General features: G+C 42.0%; 1 protein-coding gene across 5 annotated transcripts in view; it reads left to right on the top strand.

Annotated features, from left to right (window-relative positions):
* Positions 1–17,165, top strand: part of SEMA4D (semaphorin 4D) — a 95,060-nt gene that overhangs the window by 76,126 nt on the left and 1,769 nt on the right. For 3 of the 5 annotated variants that reach the window (XM_038170144.2, XM_072030708.1, XM_072030709.1), the window contains 3 exons: positions 1,103–1,275; positions 1,500–1,543; positions 2,637–5,073. In XM_038170144.2, coding sequence (XP_038026072.1) covers positions 1,103–1,275; positions 1,500–1,543; positions 2,637–3,550 — 1,131 coding nt within the window. In that variant the 3' untranslated portion in view covers positions 3,551–5,073. Of the gene's footprint in view, positions 1–1,102; positions 1,276–1,499; positions 1,544–2,636; positions 5,074–5,430; positions 5,638–16,043; positions 16,254–17,165 lie in introns of those variants that run through there. The other 2 variants (XM_038170147.2, XM_038170148.2) reach the window with 2 other exon arrangements.

The raw sequence follows: 17,165 nt of genomic DNA, 5'->3' as shown, positions 1-17,165 counted from the left end.
CAAAAGCCTGCACCATGAATGTGAGGTTTATGAAGAGCCTTGCTCTACTCGGAGGCTTTTTTGGATACCTGCCTATGCAACCATGTTCATCCTGCCAGGGTCAAGCAGTCTCACTGCAGACACAACCCTTGAGTGCATTTCTACGTACTGAAATCTGTGCAGCTGCAATACAGAAAAAAACACTTGATGCTTGGATCTGACTTCTTTGCCATGACAACAGCTATAGAGTGCCAATAAATTCACTCAGTATTCTACTCTGGATGGAGTAGATCCACTGCGTAGGTGGGTGTACTGTTTGGCTTTGTATACACTGCCTCTCAAAAGTACTAGAGGGTAGGCCACTGATGTTTTGGGCTTGCAGGGCAGATGTCTTTCTTGAAGCTTTGCATAGCAGTGAGTAAATTCACAGTGTACCTTTAGCCATCGGTTTCCCTGAACTTTGGAACAGATGAGTGAAATGCAGTTGTCCATCTTTTACGACAAGGGTGTTCGGGATGAGTGTGATTATTTTCCTGGTGTGCTCTGGGTGAGGCTTGTTTGTGATCCCCAGCAACAGGAGGGCAAGCAGTCGTTTCCTTTATATCGCCCTTTTGCTAGGTAATAGCCAACATTATTTCCTTTGAACTCTACTTGAGTAGCAAGTAGGCAGTTGCAAGGTTCAGATGCAGGGCTGACGGTGATGGATCTGCAGAGATCTGGATGGTCTGCAGTAGGGCTGCTTTGGTTTAAAGAGAGCAGGAGTGGTCTGTGTATGTAGAAAATCTTCTTCCCTTTTGGGGGTTTTATGTGCCCTTTGCAGCTTTGTCATTAGCATATGCTTGGCTTCCCTTTTATGAAGCTTTTCAGTGCATTCATATTTGCAGAAAAAATATTTAATAAAGCTACAGTTAGGCAGTAGTTTTCCTTTCCCTTAATGTGTATTGACTTCAGTTTTTTGTTCTTTTGTCTTTTTCCACTTCTGGTATCACTGAATATTGTAAAGCTGCTTTTACAGATACACAGCTGTATGTATGTACTTCTTTACTTTTAAACACTTTTCAGTTGCTTCATGAACTTGATTGTTGCAGTTTGAGAAAGTGATGGGCTGTGTGTCTGTTTTTAGGGCGGAAGATACCTCTATGCTGGTTCGAATTCCGGCGTGGTTCAGTCTCCTGTGGCATTCTGCGACAAGTACACCACTTGTGTTGACTGCGTTTTAGCAAGGGATCCTTACTGTGCATGGAAACCCCTTGAAGCTTCCTGCGTTGATATTTTTAAAGAAAGTGAAATTGAAAGGTAATGGCAGCCTTTGATTACCGTACAATCGCAATCAGTATCGTATCAGTCTTGCTCCTTACCAGTAATTTTTATCCGAATATTTTCAAATGTAGGCTTTTTTTTTCTATCTGTTAACTGCATCTGTCAAAAATACCTGCTTGTGCTAGAAGACAAATTTCATTTTACACAAAAAAATAAGGAAATAAGATTTGAAGTTGCGATATTTGTGCTATATTTTACAGGAATTGGATCCAGAACATAGGTGGAGATGCATCTTCCTGTTCTGGTGAGTTACAGTCTTTGAAGAGCTATTTCTTCACATGTCTAGGTGGAATAGTGAAACAGTAGTGTTTAGTTCAGCTTGTTTCCATGATTATTTGGACTTTTGTTTATATCTTAATAGATATGCAATTCTGCATTTTAATGTTTGAGCATCTGTATGGCCTTTATGTTGTCTTAAAATGTCTGTATTTGTGTACACTTCAGTGTGCAGTGCACAAACCTCTGAAATGACCTCCACAGCGCCATGTGAATGAAAGCACTATTTGTCATAAGTGTATCTAGCACAGAGGCCTCTGTCTATGTGATATAACAGCATTTGACATTCTGCTGTGAGCCTTGATAAGTGCTTGGTTATTGCTGCTGGATCAGATGAAATGATCCTGAAAAAAGCTAGTTTTATGATCAGAGGGGAGGGGGGCTCAGAACATCATGCAGAGCAACTGAGGTGCTCTCCAGTGTGCTTTAAGGCAAGTAACTACAGATCCTTTCTTTATAGCATGTTGCTGACATCAGATCATGATCTTAAAGAGGACTAGTGTTACAGAAGATTTGTATTGCAGTAAACAGCACTTTGCTTTACTGTTTTCATTTCTAATCCAAGCATAGCGAGGACTGCTGTGAGAGTTTCGCTTGTTAGTTACATCATTGTGGGCATGAAATATAGGTGCTGATACTTTCAGAAGAGATTTGAGTACCAGCACTTTTGTCACATTTCTTCTCGGATATTTTGTAGTTGCTGATCTACTTTAAAATGCACTAATTGCTTTTAAAGTGATACCAAGTTCAGCATTTTGTTTCAAATAATGACTCTTCTCAGAGGCACGCTCAGTTGTGGATCAGCAAGGTCTCACCCACTCCCTGGAAATGGAGGCTGTTTGGAGCTTGGGGTGTCCAGTCTCATAGTATTTTCTGATTTCCTGTACACAGCTGTAGTTGAGTGTTTCACTGAGACTCTTGCATGCTGTTGTCGTGGTCTTGTCAGATAATCTTAACACCGTAATCTTTCCATTACAACTAGCACGGTCTCATGAAACTGTACAGATTAGACCAAGCAGGAATCATTGCTGATACTTTGCACATTTATTTTGATGTTCCAGATAAAGTAAGAGAGAATTCCCTACAGCATACATTCAAGCATGGGAGCACAGCAGAGCTCAAGTGTTCTCAAAAGTCCAATCTGGCGCAGGTAGTTTGGAAGTTCAAAGATGACGTACTGAGAGTGGAGAGCCCCAAATACCGCCTGCTGGAAAAGGCACTGCTCATCTTCAATTTGTCAGAAGGAGACAGTGGTGTTTACCAGTGTTTGTCAGAAGAAAAAGTGAAGAATAAGAAATTCTCTCAAGTGTTGGCGAAGCATGTTTTGGAACTGAAAAAAGTCCAGCATACAACAGCGGGCCCGACAGTGGCAGCTGCACCCACAGAAGGTAATAGTGATGTACCGAAAGTGTCAGCTGTATCAACCGAGGGCTCTACCGCTCAAACCTCAACCACTCAGATTGTACCAGTGACAACTGCAAGAATAACAAAACCCATTGGCCCTGTCCTAACAAGCGCAGCCTCCAACACAGAGCTCTTCAATTCAATCCCTGACGCAGTCCCAGAAAAGACAATGTTCCTGAAGTCCAACGATAACTTTCTGTTGATGTTCCTATTCCTCTTCTTTTTTATCCTCTTCTTGTGCCTGCTCTCCTACAACTGTTACAAAGGGTATTTGCCAGGACAGTGCTTGAAGTTTCGCTCTGTCATGCTGCTGGGTAAGAAAAAAACAAAGTCAGATTTTTCTGATTGTGAACAAAGCGTGAAGGAAACCCTGGTGGAGCAAGGCAGCGTCAGCCACCAGAGCGGGGAGCAGCCGAAGCCGGCGCACGACACCGGCTACGAGACGGAGCCAGACTGCGGCAACGGCCAGCTCCAGCCCGGGGACGTGCTGGCGCCCAGGGAGGCCAAGGACAAGCCTTTCGATGTGAAGTGTGAGCTCAAGTACGCTGACTCAGACGTGGAGGGAGACTGAAGGACGCGATCTTCGGTTTCGGTGGTGGAAATCAGCTGCGGTGCCACGGCGAGCTTTGAACACCGAGCGCCTGGTCGTGACCGCTGAGCCATCGTGGGCTTCTCGCGCTTCAGCTACACTGCAAGCCACTTTGCATTCAGATCTCACCAGATACAGAAGCGGTGTTCTTGTCTGCAGACCATAGCATCTTGTATTGTACTGTCATTTTTTTTTTTAAATGGCCAGTTTCAGATCCCCATTTGTTTATTCCTGGTTTTTCCACCCAACCCTGAGCACTTCACTCTGGTGAACAGTTGCCCACTCCTTTCTTGGCCCTTTTCTTCCATAGGATAAAAGTAACTAATTCAGTTGGCTTTAAAAAGTACTTCAGTCTGCACATCTTTTAGCTGCCATTAAAAAAAGTTCTAGTTTCATTTGAATTCCAAATTGGAAATTAAGTTTAGTTTATCAGATTGGTAAATTATAGACTTTTGTCCAGATTGGGACATTTTTTTTCTTTGCTTCTAGTGATTATTTTTAGTTTTATGTTTTGTGTTTTGGCACGCTAGGTCTCTTTAGTTTGTTAAAGTTAATTTTTTTAACTGCTCTTTAAATATCTTAGATTTTAAGAAACATGGGGATAATAGTTGGCTTGATTTGTGTAAGACTCTCAGGGATAATCTTGTTTAAAGGCTTTTTTCCTTGCTGCTTTTTAGAAATTTAGGTACAACGATATTGGTACAAAACGTGGACTGGAGTAAGAGGGGGAAGAAAGAAAATGATAGATTTAGGAATGCTTTTTTTCTTCTTTAAACAGCAAGCTGGACACATTTTCTTTTTCTATACAAAACTGGATTTCTTCATTTTCTTTTGTTTATTTTTTTTTTTAATGAAACAATACAGGCAAGCAACTGTCAGTTAGCAGTGACACAGAGAGGTTTTTTGCACTGTGGAAGCAAAATGGGAATTGAGAAGAATTCCCGACAATAACTCAACTTGCGACTCGCTGGAATGGACTGTTAGGATACAGCCTGATGAGAAAATGTTGCCGATTTTTTTTTCTTCTTTTTCAGATTCAGATATAACTCAACCTCTTTTTTTCGTGACAAATCTTTGCAGCGTCACCCTTTCTGGATGACACCTACCAATCAATCTCCTATGCAACTGGAGACTGAAACTGGAGCTGCTCAAACAATCAGTCATTTGAACTGTCTGTGTGAATCATGCCTGCAAAAGTGAAAATGTGCATTTGTTCTAAGCGCAGTTCACAACAGCACTGTTTGTCTGTTAAAAGCATTTTGTGCGGTACAGTTCTGAAGAGTTGTTCCTCTCACTGCGTATTTCTGTAAATATGACTAGAAGTAGAGTACGTTTTAACAGTAAATAGCAGTATGCCTGGGCTGCTTTTCTATGTTGAACATCCATGCAAAGTTAATTTAGACCATCTTAGTGTAAACGGTTTATATTTTATAAGATTCAGTTCGGTTTTATTTTTCTATTTTAATTATGTACATATAACAGAATAAATATTAAAATAAATTGTATTACTCCTTGACTTTTATGAAGGTTGACATAACGACGCTCCTTTCCGTACTGCAAGTACTCATGTTCCTTGTGGTTGCCTTTAAGGGGGGAAAAAAATGAAAACTTTTGTCAAGAGTTGGGAGAAGACTCTCAGCTTCAGTTAAATGGGTTATTGCCCTGTGGGGGATTGGAAGGATGGAAAAACGTGGGTGAAGGAGGAAAGCATTCTTTCCTAGTGCTCTAAGGACACTTCCATTTATTACCCTTCTAAAATTCATTTGTCTTCTTGCATTATTTCTTCAATGTGTGATGTATTTCTTGCAACTTTTTTCCTTAGTACCCTCTTTTTTTCTTTTCTGTCCTCTTCTGTCGCACAGCCTCATCTCCTATACCTTTCCCTCCTACTGGTACCTCCTTTTTGTCCTGTGTGGGAAGTGATTCACCTCCTTCACCCACCAGTACCCAGCCTGATGTCTGGTCTAGCACAGACCCTGTAAAGGTCATGTTGTTGCCACCTTTCCTAAGTGACCAGGCACAGCATATTAGTGTCGGGGGACACTTTCACCTCTTCTGCCAAGCCACAGGTAAGTTGGAGGACCCCTATGTCAACTTGTATTTTCTGCACTAAAGGTTTAGATGTGTGACCATGCAATGTACATGCTCTTCTTTTTGACTTTTTTTTTTTTTAAGAAAAAAAAAAATAAAGAAAAAGAAAAGAAAAAATTTAAGAAAAAAAAAATTAAGAAAAAAAAAAGGACTATTCCAGGATGTCTTGTGAACATGCTTTTTACCAAGAGTCAGGCACTGCAAATAGCATTATGCAAAATACAGGCTCTGATTTAGTGTCCTACTTCAGTTTGTTAATAGTCGATTGACTTCAGTAGGCTCATTTGCATTCTGAAGGAGCCTGCTGAATCATGATTGCATATGGATGTTTAAGGTAAATATTTTCACTGTTAGGATGTACGCAATTAAAAAAAAAAAAAAACAAACTTCTGTCAGATTTGAATTTTGCATATTGTTTTAGACCTGGTCAGGTATTCTTTTTCATTCTTATTTATTTCACACGGTAGAGTACTTTTGGTAATGATAATTTCCATTTTATGGGGAACGTACTGTCTGATGTTACAGGAGAAAGTCAAAGCTATTTTTTTTCTTGTAAAAATTCGACATTTGTCTTTCAGCTTTTGTCTGGACAGTAGTTGCCTGTTTAAGTGGGGTTTAATGAATTTAATACCTAGACAGGTCTTAAAATGTAACTTCATTCGTTAAAAGAAAAAAGAAATAGATCAATTTAAAAGCATTGTTTCATACTGGGCTGTCTGTGATTGTTAAAATGTTACATGGAGTCAGATCACAATGCATCAATCTTCATTAAAGCAGGTCTTACCAAAGACACGGTTTGTATTTTCAAGGCCAGAAAGAGCAACAGTGGGGTCAGGGCTTTTAGCAATAATTTGCTCACTGCTGCTATAGATGCTCAAGAAGCCTTTTATTGTTCACCAAGGGAAAAAAAATAAATAATAATAATGGAGTAATAGCATGAATAGTGCAAAGGATTTGAGTGGGTTGATGATTGTACTACAGATCTGGAGTTTATTTTAAAATTGCTTTAACATATGTGTTTTAGCATGGTATTCATGGCCGGCTTTTTAAAGTGTGTCAGTAATGGCCTTGGTAGTGAGCTTGAGAAGGAAGAAGCAGCGTCGTAAAGGCAGCCTGTGGAGCTTGCTGCCCGAGGGAGCAGGGGCAGGCAGGGGCAGGAGCTGTGACCAGAAGCTGTCTCCTGAAACCAGCAGCAGTGGCACGGGGGCAGCCAGCCAGCTGCAGTCACCTCTGCTCAGAAGGCAAGGGGTGGCTCTGTCGTATGGATGGGGCTGCCCTTCTCCTTGGCAAACAAGATGCCTGGCTGGTACCTCGCGTCCTTCCTGTGCCAAGAATTACTGCTTTATTTGTTTGTTTTAAAAAACAACAAGCCAGCATGTCGACCTGATGCCGGCCTGCTGCTTCCTTCTGTGGCCGGCGTGTCAGGGTGTACAAATCTGTCTGGAGCCGGGGGCTGGCAAATGCTTCTTCAAGGAGATCTCTGCTTGGGTTTATTCACATTCCTCCACTGGTTGTTGATCCTTCTTCCCATAAACATAGCTGTAATGGAATTTTTTATTTTTATTTTTTTCCCCTCAGCAGGATAAAAAATAAACACATAAGGTAAAATGTGTCTGCAAAGAACAGAGGGGCAGAACGGGACTGGCAGAGTTAAGTGTTGTGCTTGGCCTTCCGAACAAAGGGCGCAGGATAGGCAAGTTCCCCCCCTGTGAGGGATTATAGGCACAGACTGCCACATCACACAGTCAGACTGAAGCTTAATTAAGATCTTAACATTATTTTCATGAGAATTACTCGTTTATTTATTTTTTAATTGTAAGCGTCTGCTTCAAGCTGTCTGGGAGCTCTGCAGGAGCTGGTGAGTTCCCTTACCCATCCCACATGTTTTAACCTGAAAACTTTCCGAAGGACAACACGTGGCTGCCTTGTAAGTGGGCCATTTCAACAACGTGCTAGGTTTGCTATGTGCTTTCTTTAGTACAGCTTAAGAGCCTTTCAGGCTGGCTTCAAGCACACTGAATGAAATACTGCGCTGTCGGGTGCAGGGGAGAGGCAGTGAGCTGATGCTGACGCTGTACACACCGGCGTGCGCTTGTCTGCTGTGCTCTGCTGGGTGCAGATGGAGGAGGAACCGGGCGGTGTCTCGGTGGTTGTGGTGGCACTGACACCACCCCCGCTCCCAGCTGCAGGGCAGTGTATCCTGCACCTTGTCACGGCAGGTGCATGGCATCCGAGAATATCCTGAGTGTGCTGAGCAATGCTTTAAATACATTTGCAGATGGAGTGTAGAAGGAGTGCAAAGCGTTATGCTTCACTCTTGTATTTCTGGCCTGCGGATACACTCCGTCAGTTTCCGTGCTGTCAAGAAGTCTAACCACTTCCCTTAGTTTGTCTGGAGCTAGAGGTTTCCCATAACTGCTGCTTAACTTCTTGGTCTAATTTCAATAACCCTGTGAGACAAAAGCTCTGCAAAATCAGGAACATAGTTTACAGGAGTTATTTCGCAGACATAGTGAGATGGGCACGTAATAAAATCCCACGTCCTGCAGTGGCTGCTCCCTGTGGTTACGTTATTTTAAAGGCAGTGCAAGACAGCTTTCCACGTCAGTCCAGGAAAAGATCCGTAACTCGCTGTAGTCAGAATCATGAGCGACTCACTGACGCTTTGCTGGCAGGGAACTGCTGAGTTACACCGAAAGGCGTGCAGGAGAGTGGGGAAAACGGGCTGCGAGGGCACTGCTGCAGATGGCTCAGCTCCAGAGAGCATCTGCAGCCTGAGCCAGACCCGACCGTGCCCAAGGCTGTGTCCGGGTGCCTGAGGTCTGGCTTTTCCGAGGCCAATGCACTCAGAACTGAGAGACAGAGGAGAGGAGGGGGAAAAAGCTCTGCATCTCACAGGGAAATCCACTACGTAAATACCTCAGAACTGCCTGAAACATTTTGTTGATTTGTGTGTAGTATATTTTGAATTTTATCTGAGTCATGGAATCATAGAATTTTATATGGTGATGCTTTGAAGCAATGCCCTTGACTTTAATCTGCGTGGTTACTCGTTAACCTGTGTTTGGTTTACCTTTATCCCCATCCTCGTTTGGGAATGCTACAATATTACCTGCTGGAGCAGTTCCGTAGCTCCGTGTATGAATTAGCTCCGTCGCAAACCTCTGGTGTTTTACTGCCTGCTGCCTGCCTACAACTCAGTTTCAACACCTGTGGCTACAGTTATCTGATAGCAAGTGTTAATTTGTCATTTTGTGGTTTTGTACCGTTTCTTTCAGTGATTTCTGCTCTGAGTGAACATTCATTACCTGAAGCGATCTTAGCATGATAAAACCATTCCTTCCTGCGGATCTGTGATGTGCCACATTTTTTATTATTTAAATTGCATCTAGAAGATAACTTCAAAACTTGAAATTGCTCCTGTAATGTATTAACAAAAAAGGACTTGGAAGTCATTGCTTAAGGTTATAGAATCAATTACATACTGCAGACACATTTTGAATAAAAACCAGAGACACTAGAAGAAGTACCCATGTTACTGTGTCTGAAAATCACAGAATCACAAACTCACAGAATGGTTTGTGTGGGAAGGGACCTTAAAGCCCACCCCGTTCCAACCCCCTGCCGTGGGCAGGGACACCTCCCACCAGACCAGGCTGCCCAAAGCCCCATCCAGCTTGGCCCTGAGCACCTCCAGGGATGGGGCATCCACAGCTGCTCTGGGCAACCTGTGCCAGGGCCTCACCAACCTCTGAGTGAAGAATTTCTTCCTAATGTCTAATCTAAATCTCTCTTAGTTTAAAACCATTACTCCTCCTATTGCTACATTGCCTGATAAGAGTCCCTCTCCAGCTTTCTTGTAGCCCCCTCAAAGTACCATGAGGCTGCCACCAGCAGTTTTATGCAAGAAAGCCATCTCCTTATTTTGTAACATTTTAAGACTAAGAGTCTTGACTAGACTAAGATCAATGTATGCATACTTTAAGCTCAAGGCACCTAAAGATAAAGGAGGGGAGTGAGGGGAAGAAATAAAATCGAGAGTATATCATTAATTCCTCTTCAGAAGCTTTCCTTCCTTATTTTTCTTCTGAATTGAATGCTATCCTGTACGATATACAGCTGACTGTATTCGCACAGGTTTTTCCTGTGCAGTGAATAATCAGGTGCAGCTGGAGAACCTCCTCTTATATGACTTTTGATAATTTTGTAAATACTTAGAACATAAGAAACATTACAATCTTTTTCCCCATGAGGAAACGAGTCTGTTAGTACTAGTAAGTGTAACTTGCAAATAATTATTGCTGTTGTAATGTGCTTAAAGATTAAAAACTCTGAAACTGCCTTCGTGTTGTAGCCTATCCCTTGTTACCAAAGAAAACCAGTGAAATCTGTAAGTGTTCTGGAGTATTCACTGCTGAATTTTATCAGCTGTATCATCTGTCAGCAGAGGATTTAGGCAAATTAAGCACATGGATGGTCTTCCAAGAGCTGGAATTGCACTGGTCGGGAAGTTTTAGGTTAATATCTGCACAGGTGGAACCAAGCCATTCTGGGCTTGTCAGAAGGTCTCTGGAGACAGGAGAACAGATGGTACCTTCAAGTCTGGGTAAAAACCTTGCCAAGGAGAACTTGTGGGAAGCAGCAGCATTCACCTGCTGCATTTCATGCACACATGGCCACTGGGAAACCACAGCCACGTAAGAAAAAGATGTGCTCAGGAATCCGTGGCAGCTTTTACAGCACAGCTAGCTGTAGGTAAAAGGCAAAGATTGCTGCACATCCACCTGCATCTCAGCACGTCTCCTGAAAACCACAGGAGATTTCTCTTTGCTGTACGTGTGCTCTGTTACACCATTTGCTTATGGGGTTTTATTTGACCTGCTGGCCTTTATTTCATAATTCAGAATAACCACGTGTGCTGCGTTCTCCTTGCCTAGCATGCAGCTCCGACTCAGCACTGAGCAGTAACCCCAAAACCCTTTCTTGGGCGGAGAAGCCGGGTTTCCCAGCCCTGCCTGCTGAGACCCGTGAGGTTTGGACCAGGGCTGGAGTGGCTGGCAGGTAGTGCTGCCTTCCACGTGCTTTTCCTCAGGACTTCTCGTTCCCCCCACTGGCCCTGTTTGCAAAGGGACTGCCTCTCCACTTTTCTCCCTTGGAGAGCTACAACCTGTAGGCTTTTAGTAATTAATCCCTCAATACAATGGCTGATTAGCTGGGTACTGATTTGGAGCATAGCTGTTGTTTTTTTTTTTTTTTTTTTTTTTTGTTGTTGTTTTTTTGAGCCATTTTGCAGCCATTACTTACCAGAGCTGCTTCAACATGCCGCATGCGCTGTGCCTGCGGTGGAGGTTAATATCTCATTTTCTTCTCTTCCAGTCACTACATCTGTCCAGGAAACAGTGGAGCAAATTCAATAGCTTGTACTCTGGAGAGGAGGAATGCTTTCTGGAGAGCATTTTGCTCCCCAAAATAGCTATGGTCTCTGTTTTTTTTTTTTCACCGTATTTTACAACTTAACGTAATAGCTTTGTTAGTTGATGGGGGGACAGGGACAGGGCAGGGTGGAGGCAAAAACAGGCAAACTGGAACTGGAAACTCCACACTTCTTTTGCTCTAGTCCCTAGTTTGGACTCCATTTAATTGTTCTTTGCAGGCAATTACCTGGGTTCCAATTGCAAACTCTTGCCTTGGAGCCACTCAGATAATAATAGCTAACAAGTGCTTGTGGTGCTGGGAAGCACAGCCAGGTATGCTCTGTATTTTCATCTCAGACCAGCCAGACGTTTTCCCAGTCTGCTTTTACGTTTCTTTTTGAGGAGGCAGATGCCGTGTCCTGCTTTCATCGATATGCATTGTGCATTGCCTCCTCTGGGGATGGCTACTTTGTTGTGCATTAATGAGGCTCGTGCTTCTCGCCCAGCCCTTCCTGCTCCTTATCTGTTCAGATAAGGCTGCACCAGCTTGAAATGTACCAGTGAGGTAACAGAAGCACCAGAGTTCTGAAGAAGTATGCTGTGCTTCTTCAGACTGGTTTATTTGCTCTTGGAAATAATATTCTCTGTTGGCATTTTAGAGATGTGTTTTTTTGTTTGTTTGTTTTGTTTTTTTTTTTAAGCGCTGATAAACTGTTGTCACTTGTAGAGTGATAATGGGTTGCACCTCATTTTTAAAAAATTAAACCCAGTTATCTGACATAAAAACTATAATAAAAGGACTTGCCTGATAATCCAGTTTCAGAAAATTGCAGAGGTGCTTGTCTCAATTTAATGATTCCTCCTCCCTGCTTCCAGTCTGCAGCCCTTCACTGCAAATGTTTGCTCCATTTGTTATTTTGCTAATTTGTCAGCAGCAGTGACTCAGACCCCTACAGCTCCTGAAATGCTAGCCAGTCTCCTATATTAACTTCCATTCACTCGCTGGGAAGTGCTGGTGGTTGTTTTCCATATTAATGGCTAGGGGCCGTGTCACCTTTTCCTGTGCTTTGATCTCTGATTGAACATAATCTTTCTGCATCCAGATTATGGAGTCTTTTTAAAACATAATCCCTGCTTTGAATGAGCTGCTTGTATGATCTTGGCATTCCGAAGATCAGGGATGATTGGTTCACCAGCACTCAGTACAAGCCAAAGCTGCAAGTTAGATAGCAAATGTTAACTCCAGATGCTCCAGATGCCAGGCTTTTTTTTTTTTTTTTTTTTCCCTTAATCTGATACTTATTGTGAACTTTGTAAAAGTTTTGGTGAGTATTGGGGAATAAAGGAGAGATTTTTTTTTGTATGTTTGTTTTTTTTTCTGGATTTCTATTTGCTGTCAGCCTTTTGAGATGAGTTTAGCTGGGAGGCTTGGGCTTTCTGGCTCTATTTTGTTTTACCTCAATGTTGAAACGTTTCTCTGAGTCATTTTGGGGGAAGTTTAGTTTTCCTGTTACCCTTTTATCTCCAAGAACTGTATAAAAGTGAGGAAAAACAGTGCATTAAGCCAACAGCAAGGTGTAGCAGCACTTCCTGAGCGTTTCACCGCATAGCCTCACCAGGTAGCTCTGAAACGTCTGCTCAGGTCTAGGCACACGTTCCTGCACCTGGCAAGGGGAACCAGAGGGGCTGCTATTCCCTCTTACCCCCCTGCTCCAGCCATATGTCAGTGAGCTGTGCTTAATCCATAATCTCTTGCTCTTAAATTAGTATCTCCAAGCTATCTTGAAAGCCGTATGTCTCCTAGGATTTCATGCATATACAGCAAATGCTCGATTCGGTGCGGTTTCGTGGGGCCCATCAGCATGCTGTTCTGAATCTGTAGCTGTATTCTTCAGTTCTTTGTAGCTGGATTTACTGATTGACTGACTTTCAGCTAAAACGGAATTTAAACCAATGCTTTAATGAATAAATTTAAAGGGCAGGTAGAAACTTACTCTGCAAGCAGCTGAAATAGTTCAAGTTTTTAATGCTACCTACAGCTGCTGGAGTTTTTCCTGCAGATCCTGAGACAAAATCATCCAGCTGCTAAATACGTGGTTTGTGCAAACCTGCCTGACTCAAAGCAGGTTATGGGACCCATTTCACCTACCTGGGCAGTAACACTTCACACAAAATGCTGACAGCAGAGGAACAGAAAATGACATCTACGTGAAAAAATAACAAATGCTTCCATGCACACTAGAAATTATTATGGACTTTTGCAAAGAAAGGGGATAGCTCAGAAAGTGCAACAAGTTTTTTTTTTTTTTTTTTTTTTTAATAGTATTTTGTTGTATAAATGTTAACCTTCCTCCAGGCTATGTTAACCTCTAGACCAGGTAAGAGGGTGAATTAGGTTATGAATGCTGATTTTACTGAGATGAAACAATGCTTTCAGAGTTAACTGTTTGAAATACCTTTCATTGTTAAATGTAGCTATTTACATGTCTAATCTGGCTTGCTGTTTAATTCTCTGCTTTATTATAATGTTTTAAAAAGATCATTTTCTTAAATCTTTCAAGCATTCTTAAAATGGATGGCCATGTAAGTAAAGAAATGTTTTAGCCATTAATATTTTAAAGTTTGCACTGGATGTGTATTTCACTTGTATTATAGCAACAGCAGCAAATGCAGAATATAAACTTGTATTCATTTATTTTATCTTCGAAAGAAACCCTGACTAGTGCTTGAACCTAGATCTTGCTGTTGAGGAACTGCAGTGCTGGCTGCACAGAAAACAAAGGTAGGGTAAAATCGCCCAGTTGCAGCTTGCTCAGGGGCTGGCCAAAAGCAACGTGGCCCGGAAAACTTCTCATAGTAGGAAACCGTTGGATTTTACTGTTGGAGAAATGTGTCTACAGCGAGCTGTTGGCAGCATTTCCCAGACACCTGTGATGTTTAACACCGGAAAATAGAGTGAGTGGGTTCTTTGGTGTGAACAGTAACATGAAACGCTTTAAGTATGTTTAGAGAAGCGTCCTGTGCTCAACGTGCCACTTCCTTGCATGGCCCTAAAACAGTGCTTTTCAAACCCGTGGTCTTGGGTAATAAATAGCTCTATTGTCACATCCTAGAGCTTGAATTACGGCTCATAAAACTTGTGAGCTTGTGGCTTTACTCAAGCACCTGGCTTTTGGCTTTACGATGCCAGAGTAATAACTCTTACACTCATCCTGGGGCTTGTGCCCCAGCACATTGATCTTTACAGTGGCCAAGTTAGTCTTCGCTCCTCCAAGTCATCTCCACTTCTTTTGACACTATTGCCTGATTTGTTTTCAGTGCCAACACAGTGGTTTTGAGTTTTTCAGCACTTAATCTGTGGCATCCACTAGCGCTTCTAATCGAGTCTGCTCTTCAAAAGGTGGATGCAAAGTCCAGTATCTCAAAGCCTTGCTTTCTTTTCAAGACTTCTATTTCGGTCTGTTTGTATTTACTTCCTCTTCTTTCCATTTGTCTAAATACCACCTTCATTAGATTTCGTCAGTTGTCCATGGTCATGGTCCCAATTTCCCATGTTTTTAGCTAGCTGTAACCTACCTTCTCTTAATCACAGAAGTAGTGCAATCATCTATAAATGACTTTTTTTTTTTTTTTTAAGAATATTATTTGCTAGTTGTTTGCAGTTCTGCTTATGCTTGCCCTCCCCACTTTTGTCAGAGCTGTCATCAGTCTTTCTCAGGATTATGCCACCTCCCTCTCCCCCACACCTCTTTCCCTCAGACATGAAATCTACCATGTCTTAATTAGATCACGTTCTCTGTACTTCAGCCTTGCACTCACTTCGGATTTATTTCTCTGTAGTTGTAGAGGATTATTAGTTCTGTTTCTGAAAGGTTAGGCTAAGGAAGCACATAGATGTACAGGCTACTTACCTTTTTTTTTTTTTTTTTTGTCCACCTGCATAGCAATCCAAAATTTAACTATTTTTCAGGACACAGGCCAAGAATCAGGTATTTTATCTAGCAAAAATTCCATATCAATTTGCAATAAAAAGTTTGCATAGTAAAAGTTGACTTTTGTAGTAGGTTGCCTGTTCTCTCAACACTTACTTGCAAAAATCCTTTATTTTCCTTTTACTGTGAGTTTCTTTTTACATCTTGTCTTGCTAAGGCTAGTCTGGATTCTAAGCCCCAGGGGAGAAACAGGCACGTTTTAAAAGTCAGAATTACTGTGATGTTCTTATTTTGGCCCAGATACCTTTCCTTTAAATGAAAAGGCTCTGATGGTGCCAAGTACACTTCATCCAACCTTGCTAATTTTCTGGGAACAGCTGTTCTGTCCTCTGGGCTACTGTCAATCTCTGATTTATTCAGATTCTGTCCTCGCAGGTTAAGACGAATAATAGCAACAAGGGTAAAAGATTAGATTGCTCTTTGTTCTTGATCCAAACCGATCCCAAGTTCTGTCTTGTCTAATTGCCTGCTGTGACTAATGGTTCTACACTTCTTCCAGTTTTGTTTCTTTCATTAGCTCCAGCATCTCTGACACCCTGAGTTCTTGAACTTTTTCCCCTCCTGGCCTCTGCTTCAGATTTTAGAAGGCACGTCTGATGGTTTCAGCTTTGTACCAGACACTAGCTGTAGGGTGGCCCAGTTCTTCAGGTACTTCAGGTACAGGCCGATGGTGCTGATCTTCATTATCTGGTCTACCCTGTTTGGGGGTCAGGTCCCCCTCGTGAGAACACACACACAAAATTCCTTAGTACATATGAACTTAGTTACAACTTTGGCTTGAACCTAAGCTCTCAATGCTAGCTCTCTATCCCATTCTTTTGGTGCCCAGAATTGCAGCTAATTGGACCTAAGTAACATTGCAATAAAACGTTTTATGCCTTTGAGTCTAATCTTAAGGTCCTAGGCTTTTGTTCTCTTTTCAAAGACACAAGTTGTATCATTTTTTTCCCCAAAGTAAGCTGACTGACATTTTTATAGGTCCGAGTGATTCACACTTTGTCTGGAAGAAGAATGGGCAGAGGATGAAGGCATGCATCACTGAGCAATCTCATATGCTGTTTGATGGCAGACTGCATGTTCTAAGTTGGGTGAACGATGCAGTGTCACAAAATACAAAATATGAATGTTCATTCATCTCAAAAGTTGGGAACACAGCATCAGAAGTGCTCATCACAGCAGAAGATAAAGGTAGGCTGGTTCTGAATGTATGCTGTGTGTGTCCTGATCCTGATTTATAATCACTGCACACAAGTTTATGTGAAGATACTAACTCTCATTTACTGTATTAGTGTCCACTTCAGTTATGTATGAAAAGGTTTTACAACCATAGAAGTTGTTTCTTCCACACTCTTCTACAGGACTAACCTGCAAATTAGCAGTTATGATCTAGAAATGAAACCAAAACTGCTAAACTAATGGACACAGATTGGATGTAAGGTGAATATTAAACAAAAACACTCTGCAAGAACTGTATGTGGTAATGAAGAAAAGATCTTTAATGCTAAGAACTAAAGTGATAAAAAGAAATGCCCACCGTACAGTGCATTTCAAAGTCAGGCATTTTATGAATTGCCTGCAGCCAGGCAGTATCAGTTCCTACCTCTTTATTTTGATGCTCACTAGGCTTGAAGTCAGTCAGGTAAATCAAGCACCTGGGCAAGATCTTTACGCACCCTGAACTAACCAAGGCAACTTGAGCACTATTTGCAACTAGCTTTTGAGAACATCCCCGCACCTGCAGAAAGTCCGAACAGCCTTCAAAAAGGCAGCAGGAACAATGAAGGTGCTGTAGAATGGATTGTTTTGGTAGGAAGAAGGAGAAGAATAATTCATATTTAGCTGGTCAGTGGCAAATGTGAATTTGTCTCTAACAGCTCAACCCAGCCCTTTTCCGTGGTAGAGAAAAGTGGAGTAGAAGTGGTACAAGTCAGCTTGCTATCATCCTAGTTATACTAAACTCAGGGTTGGAAGCTAAATGAAGAGCACCTCAGTGAAACTACTGTAAGTAAGCGTAAAGCAGAGGGCACCTTCCACTGTGCTCAAAAGCATCCTCTGCCACTAGTGTCATGAAAAGAAAAATAGAAAATGTTACAACTGTGG

This window comes from Anas platyrhynchos, chromosome Z (genome assembly GCF_047663525.1).
Source record: "Anas platyrhynchos isolate ZD024472 breed Pekin duck chromosome Z, IASCAAS_PekinDuck_T2T, whole genome shotgun sequence".
Classification (NCBI taxonomy): domain Eukaryota; kingdom Metazoa; phylum Chordata; class Aves; order Anseriformes; family Anatidae; genus Anas; species Anas platyrhynchos.
The sequence above is the reverse complement of the archived record's forward strand: the minus strand, read 5'-3'. Positions and strand labels throughout refer to the sequence as shown.